Source organism: Ipomoea triloba, chromosome 11 (assembly GCF_003576645.1).
Source record: "Ipomoea triloba cultivar NCNSP0323 chromosome 11, ASM357664v1".
Classification (NCBI taxonomy): Eukaryota; Viridiplantae; Streptophyta; class Magnoliopsida; order Solanales; family Convolvulaceae; genus Ipomoea; species Ipomoea triloba.
The window spans coordinates 17846738-17869912 of NC_044926.1; the positions used below are offsets into that span (position 1 = coordinate 17846738).

The 23175-nt window shown below is 39.7% G+C and overlaps 1 protein-coding gene across 1 annotated transcript; it reads left to right on the plus strand.

Annotated features, from left to right (window-relative positions):
- Nucleotides 1-19745: 19745 nt before the first annotated feature.
- On the plus strand, nucleotides 19746-20394 carry LOC115997104 (40S ribosomal protein S16). Its single transcript, XM_031236593.1, has one exon. The coding sequence runs from the start codon at nucleotides 19797-19799 to the stop codon at nucleotides 20232-20234; it is 438 nt and encodes a 145-aa protein (XP_031092453.1). The 5' UTR covers nucleotides 19746-19796; the 3' UTR covers nucleotides 20235-20394.
- The last annotated feature ends 2781 nt before the right edge of the window (nucleotides 20395-23175 follow it).

Below are 23175 nucleotides of genomic sequence, written 5' to 3' on the forward strand. Positions count from 1 at the left end.
TATTGAAAAATTATCTCGTGCTTTGAAAATATTTAAGAAGATTTTTCAAAGAAGGATCTCTAGGCAATATAAACAAAGGTTTATATCGATCAGAGAACTCGCTCTGATACCAATTGTTGGTCCCAAGGGGATGGGGTACAAGTCTAGAGGGGGGGGGGAATAGACTTGTATAAGATTTTGCAAATCTTTTCGACCTCTCGTGTGTATTGAACTTAGGATGTTTAGGTTCGATACCTCACGAGGTGAAGACAAAGTTTTATGCGCAGCGGAAATGTTATCCCCTTTTAGTTAGCACGAGTTTGAGTTAGTTCGAGAGGTGCGTTTATATGCAGTGCAATCGAGAAGTTAGCGAGAGATAAAAACAGAAAGTAAATGCAAGAGAGATTTTTAAGTGGTTCGGCCAACCCGCCTACTTCCACTCTTCTTCCAGAAACTCCCTGGAAGGATTGCACTAAAAACTTCCCTTTTTAGTACAATATCGAGCGCTTGAGCTTTGATCACGAAGCCCGCCTCAAGCCTCAGGTTTTTCGCCCCGCTTCCAGTTACTCCACCTCTCGAGCACTTGACCTTTGATCACCAAGCCCGCGTCAAGCCTCAGGTTTCTTTCACTCGGACAGCTGCCAGGTTACTCCACCTCTCTTGCTTAATCCAAAGCAAGGTGTTTTTGGTTGTCACAGTTGAATGTAACAGACTCCAATCTGACCACAAGCTATCGTTGAATCAACTTCGATGTAGAGCAGCTTTGGTCACCTTCTGGATGTATAACAGTTTAGCTTTGTAACTCTCTTCGAACACTAAGATGTGTTCTCTCGCTGTATTGAATATCAGGATGATATTCCAAGTTAAACACTTTGCACTGGAACGTTTTTATCAGACACCTCTTGTTAACCTCTTGACCTCTTTTACAACCCCTGTTTCTTCTGTGTCTTTACGTCCTTATATATGAGAGTAGAAGAATAGTTCCGTTGGAGGGAAAACTATTCCGTTTGAAATTGGTCTCCCACGCCGAACATGGGTCTTTGCACAATTTCAGCATTTTTCATGGAGTAGTGGTCTTGTAACTTGAGCCTTTTGTTTTGTAGTGAATATTCCATATTCCACTTTCTTGAGTTCATGCTTCACTTGCTTCTTTTGGATAAAGTTACTCTTTTTATGTTCCCATCATTCCTTGTTTGGGGAATCTGACCACTTCAGGATTGGTGCACTTCTTGACCGTTTGTGGTGGAGGTCTGACGTGTCATCCACTTCCGTCCATTTTGAAACCTCCCGCTCAGCACCTCTTCAATATTTTATCTCCATGATATTCTTCTTCTCCAAACTTAGAGTATTTTATCTGCACATGTTGACTAACATTCAGCCTCTTGGAGAAGTGCCGGTTTATCGAGACCATAAGAGATGTCTCGACCACTTGATGTTTCAATCCCATGTATCGAGAGGTCTATCTCTCGAATATTCTTTACGTCTCGAACTCGATAGGTATATCGAGAGGTCCTTACCTCTCGAACTTGGCTTGTGTCTCGAGACTTAGTTGATGTCTCGTAGACCCTTATTCCTCCAGAGTTGTCTCGTGCCTGCTTCTGATCTATCTGTTTGCTTATAACACGAAAACTTCTAAGTTGTTCAAACAAGTTTACCTTAAGCTTAAATATTTCCCGAGTTGAGCTCAAATTACCCGGTTGTATTTTCGCTCTTAGTTTACTTATCGAACTTACATTGTTTTGCCTATGTATCGAGACTTGGGGATTCTTACTTAACAGTTGGTATCATCAAAACCTATTACATGATGTTCCTAACACGCCTGCTTTCATACTCCTTCTGGAGTTGATCCAGCTTCATTCTCTGCTCATCCATTATTGCATGGCGTCTGTCCTCCCACTCTCTTTGGTTTGCCTCCCATTCTTGCATCTTCTTTAGGCTCTCTAAATGTAGCTGATATTGAAAATTTTGCATAGATTCTCAATTCGTTACCTTGACAAAATGGGCCGGCACCTATGGAAATAGTGATGATGAAGATGGTGCTGGATTAGTCGGTGGTAGAACCACTGGTGAAGAAGAGATTGAAAAATGAGGTGACGTGTCTGGAGATGATGGGGGTATAGCATATGAGGAAGAAGGTGTCCGACGACAAGGTGGTTCTGTCGGAGGTGTCGAAGATGATGATAGAGTAGGGGGCCGTACACGTGGAACTTATGGGCTGGGTGGGGGTCTCCTAGATCGCCTTGCTTCTTCCCTTACCCGTAGTGTGCGGGTAAGCTTCAAATTCATCACTTCATCAAGGGGCACCAGAACCATCATTGCCTCCGGCATTATGTACTCAAACCAATCCATCTATGCCTGGTAGCCCAAAGTAAGGCATAAACGGGTCACTAAGGGCCCTACAAACACTGAATGTACCTTGTCTTTCTGCTGAGCTACGAGCCATCCTCGGCATACCATGCCCATGTTCACATGCCTCTCCGTGTCCATGCTCCATAACGTGAATAGATCTGCCTTGTACACTTTAGCATAGTTTCGCCGTCGGCCTCCCCAAAAGTGGGCTATTACTCTCCTCATAACCTGGAGATCCTCCCTAGTGATGTGGGAACCCATGACTCTTGACCCACTCCAATCAACTCCCGGTCTAGCAATTGTCGCCCAATATTTCTTTGAAGGGTCGAGGTCACTGAAGTCCCATTTAAGCCTTCGATACCAGTACCTCGTTTGGTCATCCCGATTGTAGAATCCTAGGAGTTGCCCAAGGGTGTTGACTGATATGAAATGGTCATTGTTGAAAAGGCGGAATCTTATTGTGGGGCTTATCAAGTCTCCGGTTACTCCAGTCACTTCAAGGCTTGCAACAAATTCGTGGACCAGTGGGGCGTAGGTTGCTTGACGCCATCCAAAAATAGTGCTCTAGTAAGGTTGGTGAATCAGGCGCTCTACCCCCTGTTTGCACTTGAAACAGTTCAGGGTGGACAAATCTATGTAATTCCACCCGGTGACAGGGCGTTGTAACAGATAGCGAAAACGGGCTCTCATTTCTTTGCTCATTATTATCTCCCGTTGTGCAGCCTTTACCTCTCCATCTTCCTCTTTAGGTACGCGAGCACTAGGCTCCTCTATCGGAGATTTACCCTTTCTAGCCCACCTTTCACTTCGTTGCGAGGATGACTCTTGTGAATCCATTTCCTATAAAACAATCAAAATTTGCAACATAATACAAGGAAGTGTTTCACAATTCATGTCAAGAGGCTTATCATCATGATTTTCCACTATAAGCATATTCAAGCACCTCACATTCACATTTCTTTCATTTTCACCTCTTTTCAACATATTTCACAATGAATTCCTATATTCAACACTCTTCAAATGCAAGACAATTCAATTAAACAACTTAAGCTCAAAAGTCAACGAAAAAGTCAACTTTATCTTCTTCCTCAAGACCCACTTGAGGTTGAAGAATGAAGTGATCATGTAAGCTTCAAAAACTAACAATGTGTATGGGTAATCAACAATGTACAACCAATAAAGCATTAAAACATCAATTTCCCTTTCAAATGCACCCAATTTCACATATAAGCATCTTCATGGAAGAAATCCCCAAATTCTAACCTAGGGTTCTTCGTTCTAGCAAAATGAGCTCAAGCAATCTCAAAATTACACAATGTAGCATCAATGTAAGCTCATTCACAACATATATGCCAATCTCAAACAACATAAACCTTAAAAGAGTCATATTTGGCAATGTAGGTTCATAAAAACAAGAATAGGAAGAAGAAATTTAAGACTTGGAAACATGTTGCAATGTAGATCTTTAAGAAGATACCTTGAAAATGATCTTGGTGTGTGATTTGGACTTGGATTTCACTAAGTTTGGAGCTCAAAATTGAAGAAAATTTACCTTGGAGGGTGTTTTTGCTCGTGGAATGGGTTAAAATGAAGTGTGGAGGATATTTAAAGATTTTTTCTGCAAAATTTTCCACTTCCATCTAGTGTCCGTCCATGCCAGCCCCACGCGTGGAGGCTAGGCGTAGACCCCTACTGGAACCATTCCACGCGAGCTCCACGCGTGGAACAATTCTAGAAACGTTCCACACCCTCTCCACGCGTGGGAGGGGCGTGGACTCGTCCCTTGAGTTCCACTTCCATTCTTTCGGCCTCCTTTTCTATTTTTGATGACTCCTTGATGCTTTTGTGGTCAAATCATACCTCCAAATCACGTAACCTGCGTTGCTAGCTCAAACGGGGCCATTCTAAAAAGAAAATTGCAAATAAACAAGGAAAACAAAAAGAAAAACAAGAATAAAACTCTAACATCTAAGGGATAACATTGGGAATGCCTCCCAATAGCGCCACGTTCAACGTCTTTGGCTAGACGCGATGTGCTTTATCCTTCGAAGCACACTGATTTCGGGACCTTACCAAGCGTCTCGTGTACTTTTGCTTCAAGGTATGCCCCGAGATGGGGAACATCCTTGAATTCACAAACAAGAGGGAAAGAAACAAATGATATGGTTTGACAAAAATAAGCATTGTAACCTATTGATAAGTGCCAAAAGTAGTCGTATTTTAGGGGTTATTTAGGTGTGAAATATGCTATAATAGATGTCCATTAGGCCTAGAAACATGCTAAGATAGGGTAATTTCATTGAATATAGGTCTAGGGACTAATCTTGTGTGTTTCATTATAATTTGCACAATTCTTGCACTTCGCAGGGCATTCCGGCGACACTTCAGTAAAACGGACGTAACCGGAGTTAGGAATGTCCAAATGAGGCGAGACAGGTGGCTATGGAACCGTATCGACGAGAGCTACAACCTAGGAGAAGACAGAAGAAGTAAACTTCACCATGCATGCTCACACGCGTGTGAGCGGCGTGGTTGCTTACTGGTTCGCTCCCACATGCGCTCACACACGTGTGAGCCGCGTGGATGCGACACAGCGCGGAAATTATTAGGGCGAGATTTTGGGGGCTATATATATGCCCTTTATAGGTCTTTTAGATCAGTTTTCAGCAGCCCCCAATAGCTTTAGATCTGATTTCCCTTTCCAAATTCTTCCCCTTTGGGGAAGAAAACATTCCTACTTAGAATAGATTTAGGATTTGAAGATGAAGATTATGTAGATTCAAGCTTCCTTAGGTATAATTTCTCTTCCTTTAATATAAAGTTGGATCTTTTACATTCTTGCTTTGTTTATATTGCTTCTATTTAATGTTTATTATGATAGAGTAGATTAGTTTGGGTGTGTGTGCCATTGTTGATCTATGGATTGATGCTTATAATTTATCTTATGATCTTGTGTATTATGGGAGTATGATTGATGTTTGTATGGATGATGTTGTTCAATCTTTGCTTCTATTTTCGGCCGGGATAGTTAGTGAACCGAGTGGAAGTGAGAGTGTGCGCGATAGCGGCCTCTCACGAGCCCAACTCATCTATATCTCCGCTCTTAATCCGAAAGGATGAGATCCGAGAGGAGTGGTAGGCAAGGTGTTCGATAAAATGCCTCAACCGAATGAGGATTGAGAGTTTGAGTGTGACGCCACTCAATACAAAGACCGTGACTCCCTAGATCAATCCCGAAACCCAATTCCAAGCTACTTACGATAATCTATCCTTTGGTTTAACTTTGGCATGCACACCTTTCCTTTTACCTTTTGTATTTTCTATCTTATTTTACCTTTAAAACCTTTACCCAACCAACTATGAACAAAACCTTCCCCTTTGATTCTTGTAACTCTTACCTTTCAACTTCCTAAATGCCACACATATTCGGTTCCCATTCGCCATCCTTGAGAGACACGACACTCGGGGAGTGTTGACTCTTCGTTTTACCACTTCCACCTTCACGTACCCTCACCACTATATACACAGCATCAAAATGGCGCCGTTGCCGGGGATGGCAAACGGTTCTTGAATTGTGTTGACATTTTTGAAGTAGATTTTTAAGAGTTCTTGAATTGTTTTCTTTTTGTTTATTTTGTTTTCTTATTTTTTTGTTACTTATTTGAGAAGTGAGCTATTTGTTATATCCCTACTACCCCCATCTTACTTATGCTTACCCTCCACCAATATACCACTACCCACCTCCGTACCCTTACCCATTTTCACACCACCACTTACCACCTCCATATCACTATCCATTTCATACACCCAACCATCACCCATACCCATTTGAAACACCACTTCCACCTTTCCAAGAAAATTACCCTTCACAATCACCCAATTTTCAAGAAATTGACTCGTTAAGCTCCCAAGAAATATCCCAAAGCATAGAGAGTAAGCTTGTGCAAATGATGAGAACAATCGACCCAAACTATACTCCCGAGTCAAATTCATTCCCTACTTCCCACCTAAACACCTACTACCCACCTCCATCACAAATTCATCTAGAAAACAATACTATCCATTTCTTTGAAACACCATCCTCTTTCCCATATAATACCCATACCAATCCTTGTGATTATATCCCACCGGCCACCGATGAAATTGAAATTCTAAAAGCAAAAATAGACGAATTTACAAGGATGGCCAAGGAGGATACGGCTAAACTAAAAGCCGAAATCAAGAGCGAATTAAAAGACTATCTCGCTACCCTCCGGGAGGAAGGACTTCCACTAGAAGAGGTTGAAACGAAGATGTTGTCTATGATGGAGGAGCTTATGAAAATGAATGAGCTCCGAGCCAACTCCGCCATCATAGATGACATCCCCACTTTGGAAGCCCATCCAAGGATTGTACAAGGGGTTGATAAAGAGCAAGATGCTAGCAAAGAGGTGGATGTTGAAGAGAACATAGATTATTATGCCCCGGTGCTTGAAAAAGTTCCAATCTTCGAATTGGAAAATCAAAAGGAGGTAGAGATGGAGAGTGAGGATGCGGACATAGAAGTAGTGTGGGAAGATGAAGAGCCAAAATGTGGTAAAATTCCTAATCCTTCTTGTGCTAATCTTCTTGAAAATCCTTGTGCTCTTTTTGAAAACACCCTTGACACTTGTGTGGATGACTCCCTTTGCATTAATATTTCCATTACATGTGATTATGATTGCTTTAAATTTCGGGAGGATGATTCCATGGAAAGTTTTGATATATTGATTGATAATTGTACGGATTCTATCTTGTTTGCTAATGATTATGATTGCTTTAACTTTTCGGAAGATGAATCCTTTGTCTTGGGTGAGAATGAGTTGATGAGTGAGGGGGATGATGCTTCGTTCTACTCTTGTGAGAGTGAGAGTAATTTTTAGGAAGATGAGAGAAGGAAAGGTGAGGAAGGGATGATAGAAAATGATGAGATTTTCTCGTTTGATCTTATGGAAAAAGTTGAGTGGAGAGACTTGACTACATCCGAAAATGAAAATGGGAGTGAGGAGATATGGTATGAAGAGAGCGCTAAAAATGAAAAGATCTTTAGGGGAAGAGAGGATGAGGAAAAGGAAGTGAACACCATCCTAGAAGAGTTAAGGAGGGTGTTTGAGGCTAAAATTTCTCCAATCTTGCATGTTGTTCTTCCTTTATTTTTGTGGGAGTTCAAGGATGTTTCCCATCTTGGGACATTCCTTGAAGCTAAGGTTCACGGGACGCTTGGTAAGGTCCCAAAATCAGTGTGCTTCGAGGGATAGAGCACACCATGTCTGGCCAGGAGATGTTAAACCATGGCGCACTTGGGAGGCAATCCCAACGTTATCCTTAGATTAGAACTTTATTTCTTGTTTATTTTTTCTTTCTCTTCGTTTATTAGCAATTTTTCTTTTTAGAATAGCCTTGCTTGAGCTAACAATGCAGGTGATTTTGGTGCTAAGCCATGACAAATGAGCTAAACTGGATCAAACATGGAAGGCAAAAGCCAGGAGACGAAGAAGGTGATCAGCATTGCTGACCACGCCTGCTCACACGCGTGGTGACAAGCTTGCAATCTTTCCAAAGCCGCTCCACGAGGACCACCACGCGTGTGAGTCACGTGGACAGGTCCTGGACAGATTCTCGTGCATTATTTTCTTTTCATCCAATTTTTATAGTGTCCAAGGTCTGGCCGTGCAAAAATCATCTCCTATCTTGATTTATATATCTTTCTTATTGCTTTTGTTTTAGTTACTTACCTTGTTTTAGGATTTATACTTTCATTATGAATAAAAGAACTTCCGCCAGGCCATTGCACGTCAATTGGTTGTCTTCTTGTGCTAACATTGTTTCATGTAGCTTGGAGAACGAAGGCAAAAGAGATGTTAGAAGCTTAAAGTGTGGAAATGAAGGGATGCTTACTTGGTTGTAAACCTCTTATCCCTTTTACCTTTTCATGCCTCGTTTTTCAATTATAAAGTGTGGAAATTGAATTGTTATACGTGTTCCTTACATACTTGATAAGCACATGCTATTTTGCACACACATAATGCTATATTGTTGATATCCCACACCCCCGGAAACACTTCTAAAGTGTGGAAAGGGTTTGATTGATTTTGAATAGCTGTGCTCCTTTGTTCCACTTGATCCTCATGGCAACATCGAGGACGATGTTTGTTTTAAAGTGTGGAAAGGATGCACCTTGTGCTTATAATGTCTTGTTTGCTTGATTGATATATTGGTCTTGTCTCATGGGTGTGTTTTATCTTTGAAGAGTGTGTCATTGTTCACATTATCTAGGGAGAATGTTAATCATATGCCAAAAATAAAATTTTTTCTCTTTGAATATCCATGGGAAGTACCCCTTCTTTGACCAAATGAGCTTTAAATTCTTGAATGCTTGCATGATATTCACCTCTTATTTTCCTTAGACCTTAGTCAATGATCTCTCGAAGTGGGAGTGTGCACCCCTTAATTTTAGAAAGATAAGTGAAAGCGAAGCATGGAATTGAACTAATTTTGGTAGAGCATGGGGCAAAAGGTGAGCCTAATAGTGAGCTTAGAGTGAAAAATCCCTTAATCCCAAGAAAAAGGCATGAGGGGTTGTATGGAGAAACAGTAGAAAAGGCAAAAGGCCAATCCTAGAGATAAAAATTGAGGAAAGCCATCTCGCTAGGTTGTGTTCAACCATAGTCTTCATAAAAAGCAAAAGCTATACCTGGAGTCGGTTGTCCACATAAAATGCTCCTAGGAGATGAGAAAATAGAGCCGAGGTGAGCCACTTCGCTAGGATTCGGGCACCCATTGCACTGTCTTCGAAAAATCATGGAGCTCCATGTGAAGTCGGGTCGCCTGATGACGTTATCCTAGGAAGTGAGAAAATAGAGTGATCGCCCAAGCCATGGCGATGAGCGGTCCATGTCCCTACCCTCACTTATTTTACGCGTTGGGCTTTGGCGTTTAGTTGAAAAGTATTGGTTGAGGTGTGCACATCGTTCCCACTAGGGGGCTCGGCTTGGAGGCCTTTGTAAAATTTGAGGTGAATCTAATTTGGATTGCATGCTTGGTTGAATGAAGGGTGTGTGCGTTGCATTGTCCAAACGAGACCATAGGGGTTTTGCTTCGTTTGTATATTCTTAGAGTGTATGGCATGTGGTTACCATTCTGTGTAGATAATGTGTGGAATTTCACCCACTCCGTTGTTACACACTAGAGTTGATAGACCGATTAATTGATTGAGTAACACAGCTACCTTTGGCACTTAAATGATTAGAGTGTAATTGTGAATTGCTTGAGGACAAGCAAAGTTAAAGTGTGGAAAATTTGATAAGTGCCAAAAGTAGCCGTATTTTAGGGGTTATTTAGGTGTGAAATATGCTATAATAGATGTCCATTAGGCCTAGAAACATGCTAAGATAGGGTAATTTCATTGAATATAGGTCTAGGGACTAATCTTGTGTGTTTCATTATAATTTGCACAATTCTTGCACTTCGCAGGGCATTCCGGCGACACTTCAGTAAAACGGACGTAACCGGAGCTAGGAATGTCCAAATGAGGCGAGATAGGTGGCTATGGAACCGTATCGACGAGAGCTACAACCCAGAAGAAGACAGAAGAAGTAAACTTCACCACGCACGCTCACACGCGTGTGAGCGGCGTGGTTGCTTACTGGTTCGCTCCCACATGCGCTCCCACACGTGTGAGCCGCGTGGATGCGACACAGCGCGGAAATTATTAGGGCGAGATTTTGGGGGCTATATATATGCCCTTTATAGGTCTTTTAGATCAGTTTTCAGCAGCCCCCAATAGCTTTAGATTTGATTTCCCTTTCCAAATTCTTCCTCTTTGGGGAAGAAAACATTCCTACTTAGAATAGATTTAGGATTTGAAGATGAAGATTATGTAGATTCAAGCTTCCTTAGGTATAATTTCTCTTCCTTTAATATAAAGTTGGATCTTTTACATTCTTGCTTTGTTTATATTGCTTCTATTTAATGTTTATTATGATAGAGTAGATTAGTTTGGGTGTGTGTGCCATTGTTGATCTATGGATTGATGCTTATAATTTATCTTATGATTTTGTGTATTGTGGGAGTATGATTGATGTTTGTATGGATGATGTTGTTCAATCTTTGCTTCTATTTCCGGCCGAGATAGTTAGTGAACCGAGTGGAAGTGAGAGTGTGCGCGATAGCGGCCTCTCACGAGCCCAACTCATCTATATCTCCGCTCTTAATCCGAAAGGATGAGATCCGAGAGGAGTGGTAGCCAAGGTGTTCGATAAAATGCCTCAACCGAATGAGGATTGAGAGTTTGAGTGTGACGCCACTCAATACAAAGACCATGACTCCCTAGATCAATCCCGAAACCCAATTCCAAGCTACTTACGATAATCAATCCTTTGGTTTAACTTTGGCATGCACACCTTTTCTTTTACCTTTTGTATTTTCTATCTTATTTTACCTTTAAAACCTTTACCCAACCAACTATGAACAAAACCTTCCCCTTTGATTCTTGTAACTCTTACCTTTCAACTTCCTAAACGCCACAAATATTCGGTTCCCATTCGCCATCCTTGAGAGACACGACACTCGGGGAGTCTTGACTCTTCGTTTTACCACTTCCACCTTCACGTACCCTCACCACTATACACACAGCATCACCTATCCTCAATTTCTCAAAGATAGTTTGCATTTTCCCTTTCTCCTCTACTTCTATCCCACCCCTAAAGGTTTCCTCGTTGAGAGAATACTTTTGAACAACCATTTTTCCATGCCCCTTTTTACTCCAACCAACCTATCTTCATCCCATTCTCCCCTCAATAAGGTGTCAAAAGTGACAACCTTCGTAGTAAGCATATTATCCTCCTTTTCAATATCAATTGTTCCCTCATCCTCCCAATCGATATTCACACACTCCTCAAACCCATTTTTGCAAGAATAGAACAGCATTTTATCCTTCTCACTCATCAAGTCCTCACTACAAATAGCAATGGAATCATCCTCACAAGAATTGCAAGTAGTTTCTACAAGAATATGAGCACTAAGATTTTCAAGATTAGTATTGCAAAAAGGATTAAGAATTATACCTTGTTTCGGCTCTTCATCTTCCCATACGACCTCAATGTCTTCGTCATCCTCACTCTCGATTTCATATTCATTTTGGTTATTCAACTCAAGAGTTGAAATCTCTTCAAGTATCGAAGTCTCACTCCCCACTTCCCTCTCTTCAACATTCACCTTCTCACAATCGTTTCTTATTTCAACTCCATATTCTCCCTTTGGTTTGATTCCAAGCATCGGGATGTCTTCCATAGTGGGGTAAGCATGGCGGGATGAAATTCTCTTCATGAACTCCTCCGTCATGGCTAGCATTTTCGTTTCAATATCGTCCAATGGAAGTCCTTCCTCCTAGAGGAGTAGTAAGATAATCTTTCATTTCACTCTTAAACTTGGCCCTTAGCTTGGCCGTATCCTCCTTAGCCACTTGTATGAACATTTCCACTTTCTCTTTTAGAATCTTGATATCATCGTTGTCCAGTGGAAGTTCCTCACAACGTGGTCTTTCATAGGGATTAACATGGTTGAAATATGGGCTAGAAGGTGGTGTTTCTTGGAAATATGTAGGATTATTTCTTTAGTGGAATTGTAGTGGAGGTGCGTAACAAGTGTTTGGGTGAGAGGTAGAATACAAATATTGATCATGAGTGTAATTTGGTTGAGGATTATCACAAGGTAGAGGGTCAACTTTCGTAGGGAGGATGGCCTTTGGTGGCAATTCACACCTCGGGTCATTTTCCTTCATCATTTGGTACAATTGGTTATTGATATTCTCCGCTATAGAGCTCAATGACTCCTCTCCTTCGTGGGATGTTGGGTTTTCAATTCTTTCTCGATTATGCACATAAGAGGTAGTGTATGGTTGAGGGTCATAGATAGGATAAGGATTTGGATATGGATATTGAGGTGGGGTGTAATAGTAAGGTGTTGGTGGGTAAACATAAGGATATGGATGGTAATGGGGTTGATATTTAAAGGTTTGGAGGGGGGGGGGATAGTTCTAGAAGGTTATCCTCCATGGTTTGGATAACCATGGGGATTCATCTAAGCTCTCATTGGTAAGCATTCAATTGATCTTTCAACACAAATTCCCTGCACAAAGCTTAACCAAACAACAAGTCTTTGCAACTAGAAGTAGTTGCAAGTGAGCACAAGATATGCAAGACAATTAAGCACACTTCTCCAATCAAGTAACAAAGACAAGAAAAGAAAAACAAACTAAAGAAAAGCAATTCAAGAACTCTAAACAAACAACTTCCTAAATGTCAAACACAATTCAAAAACCGTTTGCCATCCCCGGCAACGGCGCCATTTTTTATGTTGTAGTTTAGTGTGAGGTGGAAATATGGAATAAGTGGGTAAAATGGAGAAAGAAAGTTCCACGAGTGTCGCGTTCTCAAGGATGACAAATTGGAATCAATCTACGTGTTGGCATTTAGGATGTTAAGAGGCAAGAGTTACATGAATTACTAGGAAACGAAAGAGTCATAAGGGAAAATGTAAGCAAGGATAAACTAAGGAAAACAATGAAAAGAAACGGGAGGTTGGATGTCCTATCTAGTTCTTGTGTTTGGTCCTACTACGAAGATTCTAGACAATGTGACTCGGGCCCAATCGAGGGCGCCCACGGCACCATCACCGGGTGGCGTCACACTCTAGACTCCCAATTCCTCATTCAGATGGGGCATTCTATCGAACACTTGGTCTACCACTCCTCCCGGACCTCATCCTCTCGGATTAAGGGCATGTATGTGGTCGATTAGGACTCGTGTGGATCCGCTATCACGCAATCCACATTTCCCCTAACTCTACTATCTATCCTGGCCGAAAATTGAAGCAAATCAAGACAAGCATCAACCACACAAGACATTAGAACCCTCAATTAACATTTCTACAATCAGTGGAAGAATTTCATCAAATCAATCACAATAGCTAGGTTGGGACATCCAATCCCCTAAACAAAACTAGCCAATCATCATCAAAATCATAAAATCAAAGCAAAAGATAACAACAATGAAATCAAATGGAATTTGCAATGGAATTAAAGAAAGGAAAAGTAGAGTAGAGATAGCAATCTATTGTGAAAACTCTATTACATCTTCATCTTCAATTCCTCCAATCAAGCTAGATCTATTCCCCACATAAAGAAATCTAGAACTAATGATTTTGGGGAATTCCTCCCTAAGGGAAATAGAAAAGAAAATCATATCTAAACTAAAATTGGGATCCTCTAAAAAATGTTGAGGATTGATTTAAATAGTCTCCCTCAAGCCAAATCCCATTTTTGCCCTTAATGGCCTCGGCCACGCCAGCTCCACGCGTGGAGGCCTGGCGTGGAACCACACTGGAATTGTTCCACGCCAGCCCCATGTGTGGGAGAGGCGTGGACCTTCTGTTCCCACTTCGTTTCTTCGTTTGTTCCTTCCTTTGGCCTCGGATCCTGTTTTGTCATGCGGGAATGGCTTCGAAACACAACACAAAGTAGAGTTTTGCGAGAATGATCACATCCGAGCTTATTATGCATGAATTTCTTACAAATGGGTGTAAAAACATTGTGTTTAAGTCCTCAAACCGACCCTTTTTCCTAACTACTTTTGGTGCTTATCAGATGCCTCAAGACTATATTTTGGCATGTGAGATATTTGATATATGGGGTCTCGATTTCGCGGGCCATTTTCGGATTCGAATGGTTTCAAGTATATTTTAGTGGCAATTGACTATGTTTCTATGTGGGTTGAGGCCGAGGCGCTCCAAAACAATGATGCTAAGAGTGTCACGAGATTCCTTAAAAGGTTGTTCACAAGGTTTGGGGTGCCAAGAATCATCATAAGCGATAGAGGGACACATTTCCGAAATGAACCTATGAAAAAGATTGCTCCAAAAACAAGGGGTACAACATCGGGGTGGAGTTCCCTATCATCCTCAAACAAGCGGGCAAGTCGAAAATGCTAATCGAGATATTAAGGCAATCCTAGAGAAAACAGTGGTAAGACACCGGAAAGATTGGGTCGATAAGCTTAATGATGCATTGTGGGCTTTCCGCACCGCCTACAAGACTCTCATTGGCACCACACCGTACTGACTTGTTTATGGGAAGGAATGGCATCTACCGGTTGAGGTTGAACATCGAGCCTATTGGGCAATTAAGAAGCTTAATGAGGATCTAGCTATAGTCGAAAGGGAAAGAAGGCTCCAACTCAATGAGCTAGAAGAGTGGCGCTTGCTTGCATATGAGACTTCGAAAGCTTACAAAGAAAGGTCTAAGCTCTACCACGACATGCATATTAAGAGAAACAAAGAATTCGTGGTAGGAGACCGGGTACTATTGTTCAATTCTCGGTTAAAACTCTTTTCGGGAAAGCTTAAGTCAAGATGGACCGGTCCTTACGTAATTACGAGAGTTTTTCCCTATGGTACCTTAGAGATCTTGCATCTCGAGAAGGGCAACCTCAAGGTGAATGGGCATCAAGTCAAGAAATATTTCGGGACGGACGATGTGCAAGGAGTGGTTCATTCTTGTGATTTGGAGCCATGTGATGAGGAGAGATGAAAGATGTGACAAAAGAAAGTGTGTAAAAGAATAAAAAAAAAAAAGAGGAGTGAAAAGAATGATGGAAGAAAAAAAAGAGAGAGAAGAGAAAGAAAAGAGTGAAAAGAATAAAAAAGATGGTCAAATTCGTCGGGCTAAAGACGTTAAACGTAGCACTACTCGGGAGGCAACCCGGGGTTTTTCTTGTTTTCGTTTTACTTTGGCATTTAGTTTTGATAGCGATTAGTTTGAGCATTCTAAGTTGTTGATTTTGTACCCATAGTTGGTAGGTTTTGTAGTTCTAATTTGCAGGTTTTGAGAGTGCACAAGGCAAAAGGAAGCGACCTCGAACCAACGAAGAAAGAAATGACCAAGATGGTCGGTCCACGCGTGGAGCACAAGTGGGGACCAGCGTGGGAAGCTACTAGAAACGATCCATGCAAGCCCCACGCGTGGGCGTAGGCGTGGGAAGCTATTGGAAATGATCTACACCTATGCCACGCATGGACACGACGTGGGCAGGCCTTGGGCGAAATGTTGGCTGGAAACGGAGGCATGGGTGCTTAGAAGCTAAAGTGCGGAAAGTTGGGATGCTTACTAGGTTGTATACCTCTTTTCCCTTCGTATATTTTTATCTATGCGCCGTTTTCTAATTCTAAAGTGTGGAAAGATTAGATAGTTTTCTTGTATTACACCTAGCACGCATGAGGAGCGCACCATAGGTTGTTTCACAATAAGGCTGTATTGTTTAGACACCCCGAGCCCCAGAAACACTTCTAAAGTGTGGAAAGGCGTTCAATGTGATCTTTGCTAGACTCTTGCTTTCTTTTTCACTAATCTTCATGGCAACATCGAGGAAGATGTTTGTTCTAAAGTGTGGAAAGGGCACATTATGCCTTGAAATTGTTTCGTGTTGCTCAATTAATTGATTGATTTTGTTGTTTGGGTGTGTTCGATCTTTGGAGAGCGTGCCATTGTTCACATTATCTATGAAGAATGCTAAGTGTGTGCCAAAAAGTTTTTTTTCTTTGAATAGCCATGGGAAGTACCCCCTCATTGACCAAATTTTGTGTGCTTGCATGATGTTTACCTCTCATTTTGTGAGGACATTAGTCAATGATCTCTTGAAGTGGGAGTGTGCACCTCTTAATTTTAGAAAGATAAGTGTTAAGCGAAGCCCGAAATTGAACAATTTTGGTAGGGCATGGGACAAAAGGTGAGCATTTGGTGCCAAAAAGTTTTTTTCTTTGAATAGCCATGGGAAGTACCCCCCTCATTGACCAAATTTTGTGTGTTTGCATGATGTTCACCTCTCATTTTGTGAGGACATTAGTCAATGATCTCTCGAAGTGGAAGTGTGCACCTCTTAATTTTAGAAAGATAAGTGTTAAGTGAAGCCCGAAATTGAATAATTTTGGTAGGGCATGGGGCAAAAGGTGAGCCTTTGGTGAGAAATGTGAGTAAATCCCGATTCTTGAAGAAAAAATGCAAGAGGGGTTGTTATGGAGAAAGAGTTGAAAAGGCAAAAGGTCATTCCTAGAGGTAAAAACCGAGGAAAGCCATCTTGCTAGGATGTGGGCAACCATTGCACCGTCTTCGAACAAGCGTAGAGATCTAGGTGAAGTCGGTTGTCCACACAAATTGATCCTAGAAGATGAGAAAACAAGAGAGGAGGTGAGCCGCTTCACTAGGGTTCAGGTACCCATTGCACCGACCTTTGAAAAAGCATGGAGATCCATGTGAAGTCGGGTGCCCGATGACGTTACCCTAGGAAGTGAGAAGATAGAGGGACCGCCCCAAGCCACTGGCGGTGAGTGGTCCATGCCCCTACCCTCACTTACTTTTTATGCGTGCGCTTTGGCGTTAAGGATGGAAGGTTGATTAAGGTGTGCACATCGTTCCCACTAGGGGGCTCGGTTGGAAGGCCTTCGCACAATGAGAGGTGAATCAAATTTTGGATTGCATGCTTAATAATGTGAAATATGAATCTTGATTAATCCAAAATGCGACCTTGGGGGTTTTGCTTTGTTTGTATTTTCTTAGATTGTATGGCACATATTTATCATCCTTTGTAGATAGTGCGGAGGGTTTCACCCTCTCCGGTTGGTTGCACCCTAGGCCTACTTGACCAATTTGTTGATTGGGTAACATAGATACTTTTGGCACTTAAATGATTTGGGCTCGAATAAATCCAGAAAAATTACGTTTCTACCCTTTGCAGTGTGCTGTCCAGATTTGTTTTCTCTCTGGACCAGTTTTGGAAAAACTTTGAAAATCATACTTCTACAACTCGGATTATTATGAAATATTTTATGTAGGTTGTAGACTTATTGAATTACATATCTGAAAAATTTGGGACCATTTTACCTTACCTAATTTTTTTCAATAATTTTCGTAACATTTCTTACAGTCAAATTCCATTCATGATTTCTTCTTCAAATTACTAATTTTGGTGTGATAAGGGATAATTAGCCACCCTTATTCAATTGATTAGGAGGTAATTAGCTGAAATTTGGGAAATTCGCTGTCAATAATAAATGTGTAATTATGAGTGACTGTTTGTGTTGTGAAGTGAGTGTATATATATGTTCCTGCCGTGAGTGATGAGCAGAAGGAGAAGAATTATATTACATAGATGTATATGAGTTTGTGAATTGCGAAAATAAGATAGAGAAAAGAAAAAGAAATATATAGATTTATTATTCTTATTATGGAGCTTGGGCAGCTTATCAATTTGTTTCGAGTTTACTCAGTGGACTTTCGATTTTTTGGGTAAGATTTATGTCCATTCAAAACTTATTTACCCCAATCAAAATTATTTAATATGTGTATATGTGATATATATATATATATATATATATATATATATATATATATATATATATTATCTGGATTTGTGATATATTTGATGTGAGTACATATTATTTGTACTTGTGATTTTTGGTAAAATTATTAGATTTATTGAGATTATGATAAGTAATGAAATTATGATGTTGGGGAAATTTTGTGATGGAAATTATTGGTATATGGTTTATTAAAAGGAAATTATTGGTACATGGATATTATGAATGTAAATGTTAGTTGAATGTGCCACTTTGGTATAAGATTTTTGATATAAGATGTGAATTTTGAAGGATAAAGTTATATTTATTTTTGTCATGAGGATGGTTCCATTTGATGTTTTTATCCGTATTTTCGTAAGAAGAAAAAGTGGGGTGTTACACACGTGGAGTTGGACGTGTACTTCTCACACCATGCTCTATTCTTGGTTTCTTCCTTGTCAAGTCCATATGCTTTCTTCTTGAGCTCAAACCTACAAAAACCATCTAAAGTGCACCAAATGATAGAGCTTTGCAAGGATTAGCACATTAGAGCACTTAGCATCATAAATTAACCACAAAAGGATATCAAATGACACAATTTCATCCCCTTATTAGACCCTTAATCTAGGTATCTTTGGCACTTATCATTCGGCTATAACTAGCCTACTCCAATCTTCTCCTTAAACTTCTATGGAGGGTTGCACTATTTTCAAGTACACTCCCAAACGTTCACGCTTTGAACACGAAGCCAACCATGAACTCCACACCAAGTTTTTAAACTCAACATGAGTACCTAATTAAGGGGCGGGATGGGTTGGCCCGGCGGGCAAAGTCCGTTTTGACGGCTCTAGGCATGAGTATAGTTATTTAATGGCCAATGGGGATTGGGGAGTGTTATAAATACTTTATTGATGGCCATTAAACTTGAGACTCTTCATTTGCTTTCTACTTATTATCTTGTTTATGTTAAGGTTATGAAAGGTTGTATGGATTAGTATAAATTGATAGTGAAGGTTTAATGAAATGGATCTTGAAGATCTTATGTTATTGTTCTCTACATTTTGTGTTATACTTTTCTCTCTACTCTTCTATTCCACTTTGCAATATTGTTCATATGTACAATCGACACGTTACCGTACAACTATCACACAGAAATTGAGCTAACTAGAAAGCCAAATTACAACAATTTTTATGTTTTTCAACCATTGAAAATAATGCGGTGACTTATATAAACAAACACAAAATTAGTCTCGGATTTTACCAGCTATATTCCCCATTAACTTATTTTAGAACCCAACACTACTCAGTTTCCTACTACAATACCAGTTTCTATTTTTGCTCTCGTTAGGTATATATGCTACTAATTAAGCCAGGCTAAGCTCAACCTGAACTCACCATCTTTTAACTTTCAAATCTATTTTTTTTTATACCATAGACAAATAGAAAACCCATATAATGGCTCAGTGACCCATGTGCTTCAAAAACAGAGTTGTTGCACTTCTCAAGCTCAATAAATATCAAATGCAACTATTGAAATTGGTGAATAAGAGATATATTAACTCAATGGGGTAGCTCAAGTGGCAAATGAGTTCATTCCCCCTAGGCCAGCTCCTGTGCCTCTCAGAGCAAACTTGGGTGGACCCGGACTGTTAAACGGACGGAGAAAGACACATTAAATTTACCAAAAAAAAAAAGAATAAGAGATAGATTAGGAGCACTATGTAAGCTTTAAAGCATATAGAATCTTTAGAACACAATGATTTTCACTTATAATGTGTTAATGTTTAATGGAGAATTGGAGATACATGAATCCATGCGTCCTCTATTAATATTTGGGCCACAATTAGCTTAATAAAGCACAAATCAGGCCTGGCCAGATTACATACGCATTTGAGCCCAGCCCAAAAATAATCCTGATGTCTATTTGGGCTACATTGAGACCAACCCTAATTAACCAACCTTAACCCCGTATATTAATTATTAATACGGAGTATTTTGTTTTCCCTTTCCTCCATTCATTCTCAGTCTCCGCTGCACTGAAGCTTAGGGTTTTTGGTGTAAACATGGCAACTGCGGCGGTAGAATCGGTTCAGTGTTTCGGACGGAAGAAGACTGCAGTGGCCGTTACCCACTGCAAACGCGGCCGTGGACTCATAAAGATCAATGGCGTTCCAATCGAGCTCATCCAGCCGGAGATTCTCCGCTACAAGGCCTTCGAGCCTATCCTCCTGTTGGGGCGCCACAGATTCGCCGGAGTGGACATGCGAATCCGCGTCAAGGGCGGCGGTCACACCTCCCAAATATACGCCATCCGTCAGTCCATTGCCAAGGCCCTCGTCGCCTTTTACCAGAAGTACGTCGACGAACAGTCGAAGAAGGAGATAAAGGACATACTCGTGCGCTACGACAGGACATTGCTCGTTGCTGACCCCAGGCGCTGCGAGCCCAAGAAGTTCGGTGGTCGCGGTGCTCGTGCCAGGTTCCAGAAGTCTTACCGTTGAAAATTTTTCTTTCTTTTGCTCAATATTTTTATTTTTGCTACCTTAATTATTCAACTATTATGTGCTCTTCTTAATTTCCCATTTGGATTGAAGGATTGTTTTGTCTCACTTGGGTTTTTTAAAAATATAATTTCAGAAGCCTTCAATTCTTACTTCCCCATAACTCGGCTTTACGATCATATATCTTAGTTAATTTAGTAGTAAAAGCTTTTACTTTCTGAGATTATGTGCGTTGCTGCATCTCTCTTGTGTTGAATAGATGTGGTTAGGTTTAACCTGTGGCAGTGATTCACAGAAATTACTGTAGAGGTCTGGGTACAATTTGGTTGTTAATCCCAAGGCTTGGTTCCTCGCAAATGCCTGCATTGATGTTTGAGTACTGAATATGCTTAAGTGCTCCCATGTTTCCCTTTTTAAATTGAAAAGGGCCTAAGCGGCTAAGCCTTTGAATCTCCTGGGGAAAAAAGGGGTGGGTCTTTTTATACGGATAGTCCACTATTCTTGTTTGGGCAGTGAAACACCAATTAAATTGGAGATTTAGTCTTTATACATAAATAAATGTGAATTATAGGATGTTTAGAGTGGAATTTCAGTTGATTATAGTGCTGCTGCAAGGCTGTTTGAATGTGCAGAAAAGAGAAATAAGGCAGGGATTTAGGACTTTGTGTGAAATGATGGTGGATGCCATCCTGGATGGTGGTATGCATACAATCATTGTTGCATGGACCAATCATTGTTGCATGGATCATGGTCCACACAGCTCCAATCATGGACCAAAAATAAAAAGTACATTATTTTTGTACTGAAGGTACATTATTTTTATACTGTAGGTACATTATTTTAGGGTACATTATTTTTGTACTGATAGATTATTTGATATATATTGTCAAATAATTTACCTACAGTACAAAAATAATGTACCTTCAATGTACTTTTTATTTTTGGTCCACACAGTTATGTGGACCATGGTACATGCAATAATTTATATTCTTCACTTCATAGGAATACCCCAGCCCTTTCATTATAAAGTTGAAACTTGGAGCCATGGCAACCAGGCTTTCAACAGTTGTAGGTCCAAGGCATTTATCTTAAGGTTGAACCCCAATATTCCTAGTCCAGGTTGGTCATGTAAAAGGGGTAAGCTTTTTATTCTTAAGGTAAGGTTGAAGCCCAACTCTTAGGGCCCCACCAATCTATTCTCAGGGCCTAGAGTTGAGGACTTGAGGATGAGGTACATGGTGAGATAATATTTTACTAGTAGGAATCGAACATTACTCCATACCTCATTCATTGTAAGTTGGATCAAGGCATACCAAATAAGATTGATTTAACCCAAACCATGAGAAGAGAGCAAACTTGTCATAAATAAGCTTTGTTAGTAGATTGGAGACTATTAACTTCAGCTATATAATTCTAATGCTTTATCTTATATATGGTATTTTAAATTAAAAAATATTGATATTGATTGGGTTAAATTTCTTGTCTTTTAGTCCATTGTTAATCCACTCCCAATTCATTTTTTGCCTTGAGGGATTACAATTCAACTAGTCCAGAATTTACTCCAGTTTTATATAGTAAATAAATAAATTGACTGTAAATGTAAGGTTGTGTTTACTTTAGTTGTATTCGTAAAAACCCCCCTAAATCACTAAGGGTGCGTTTGGTTTATAGGTTTAGCTATTAGGAATGGTATCAAAGTCATTGTTATTGTTTTTGGTTGACGGGTTTTTAGATCACTATTATGGGTTTTGATTACCCCTTTAATTGCAAAATTCATTCCCCAACAAAATAAGGGTTTCTCCCCTTCCGATTTCGATTCCCATATCACTATATGCGAACGAAACACACCCTAAGTATAAACATCTTCAAAATAAGACGAAGTAGATCAAACTGGTGAACACATGAATACTAAGATATGATTGATGAGTTGATTTCGCGACTCATTATTTACCTCCGCAATGACTCTAGGGGTGGGATCCTGTGACTTTGTGAGCTTAGAATTAGTTCGGTAAAGTTGGGATCGCCTAAGTTTTTTTAATTTAAAAAAAAAAAAAAGACGACGTAGATCATATAACATAGTAAATTACAAATTTTTATACCCTACTTTCAATTGGACCATAATAATTCTTTGACTATTTATATTTATCGGTTTTCATCTTTGATTTTTAATTTAATCATAAATGGTTTATTGATTATTGATTTTATTCTAAATTTGTTCATTTAGTTAAATATCTATTTAATAAACATTAAATTTATGTGTAATAATTTAAAGTTTGGTTATTCACATTTCCACTAATGATAAATCCAATATATTAAGTTTATAAACTCAATTTGTTCATTTCGACAACTAGCTAATTTTTAAATTATTACATTTAAATTGAAAGTCGATAATGAAAATTGATAATTAATAAAAATCAATAGTCAAGGGATCATTTATAGTTCAATTGAAAGTCGATCATAATAAAAATTGATAAATGTGAATACTGAAGACACTATTTCTAGAATTAATTCTTATTTATTTATGATTTTCGACTTTGAATTTGTCAGAACTAAGTTATTATTCTATTTATAAAAATGTCACTCTTACTTTTTCTAAATCTATTTTTAAGTATACATGTGCTCATTTGCTTGTGAATCGGGTGATTTTATTGTATCTTCAAAAGTTATTTATATTACCATAATTATTTCTATTTTTTAAGAACACATCTAAATAAGTAAACATGGGGCTGTAGTATAAAACTCACTTGAGAAAATTGCACTTTTCGTTAGTTATGTGATAATTGTAGAATTCGTCCATAATTGTCGATCATACTTACTTTTTGTCTTTAAATTATCATTGGTGTTACATTTTTCGTCATTTTACTAACTAAAAATTAGGGACAAAATTTGTAACTTTAGTATAGTGTAGGGACGAAAAGTGACACGAAAAGTTAATATAAGG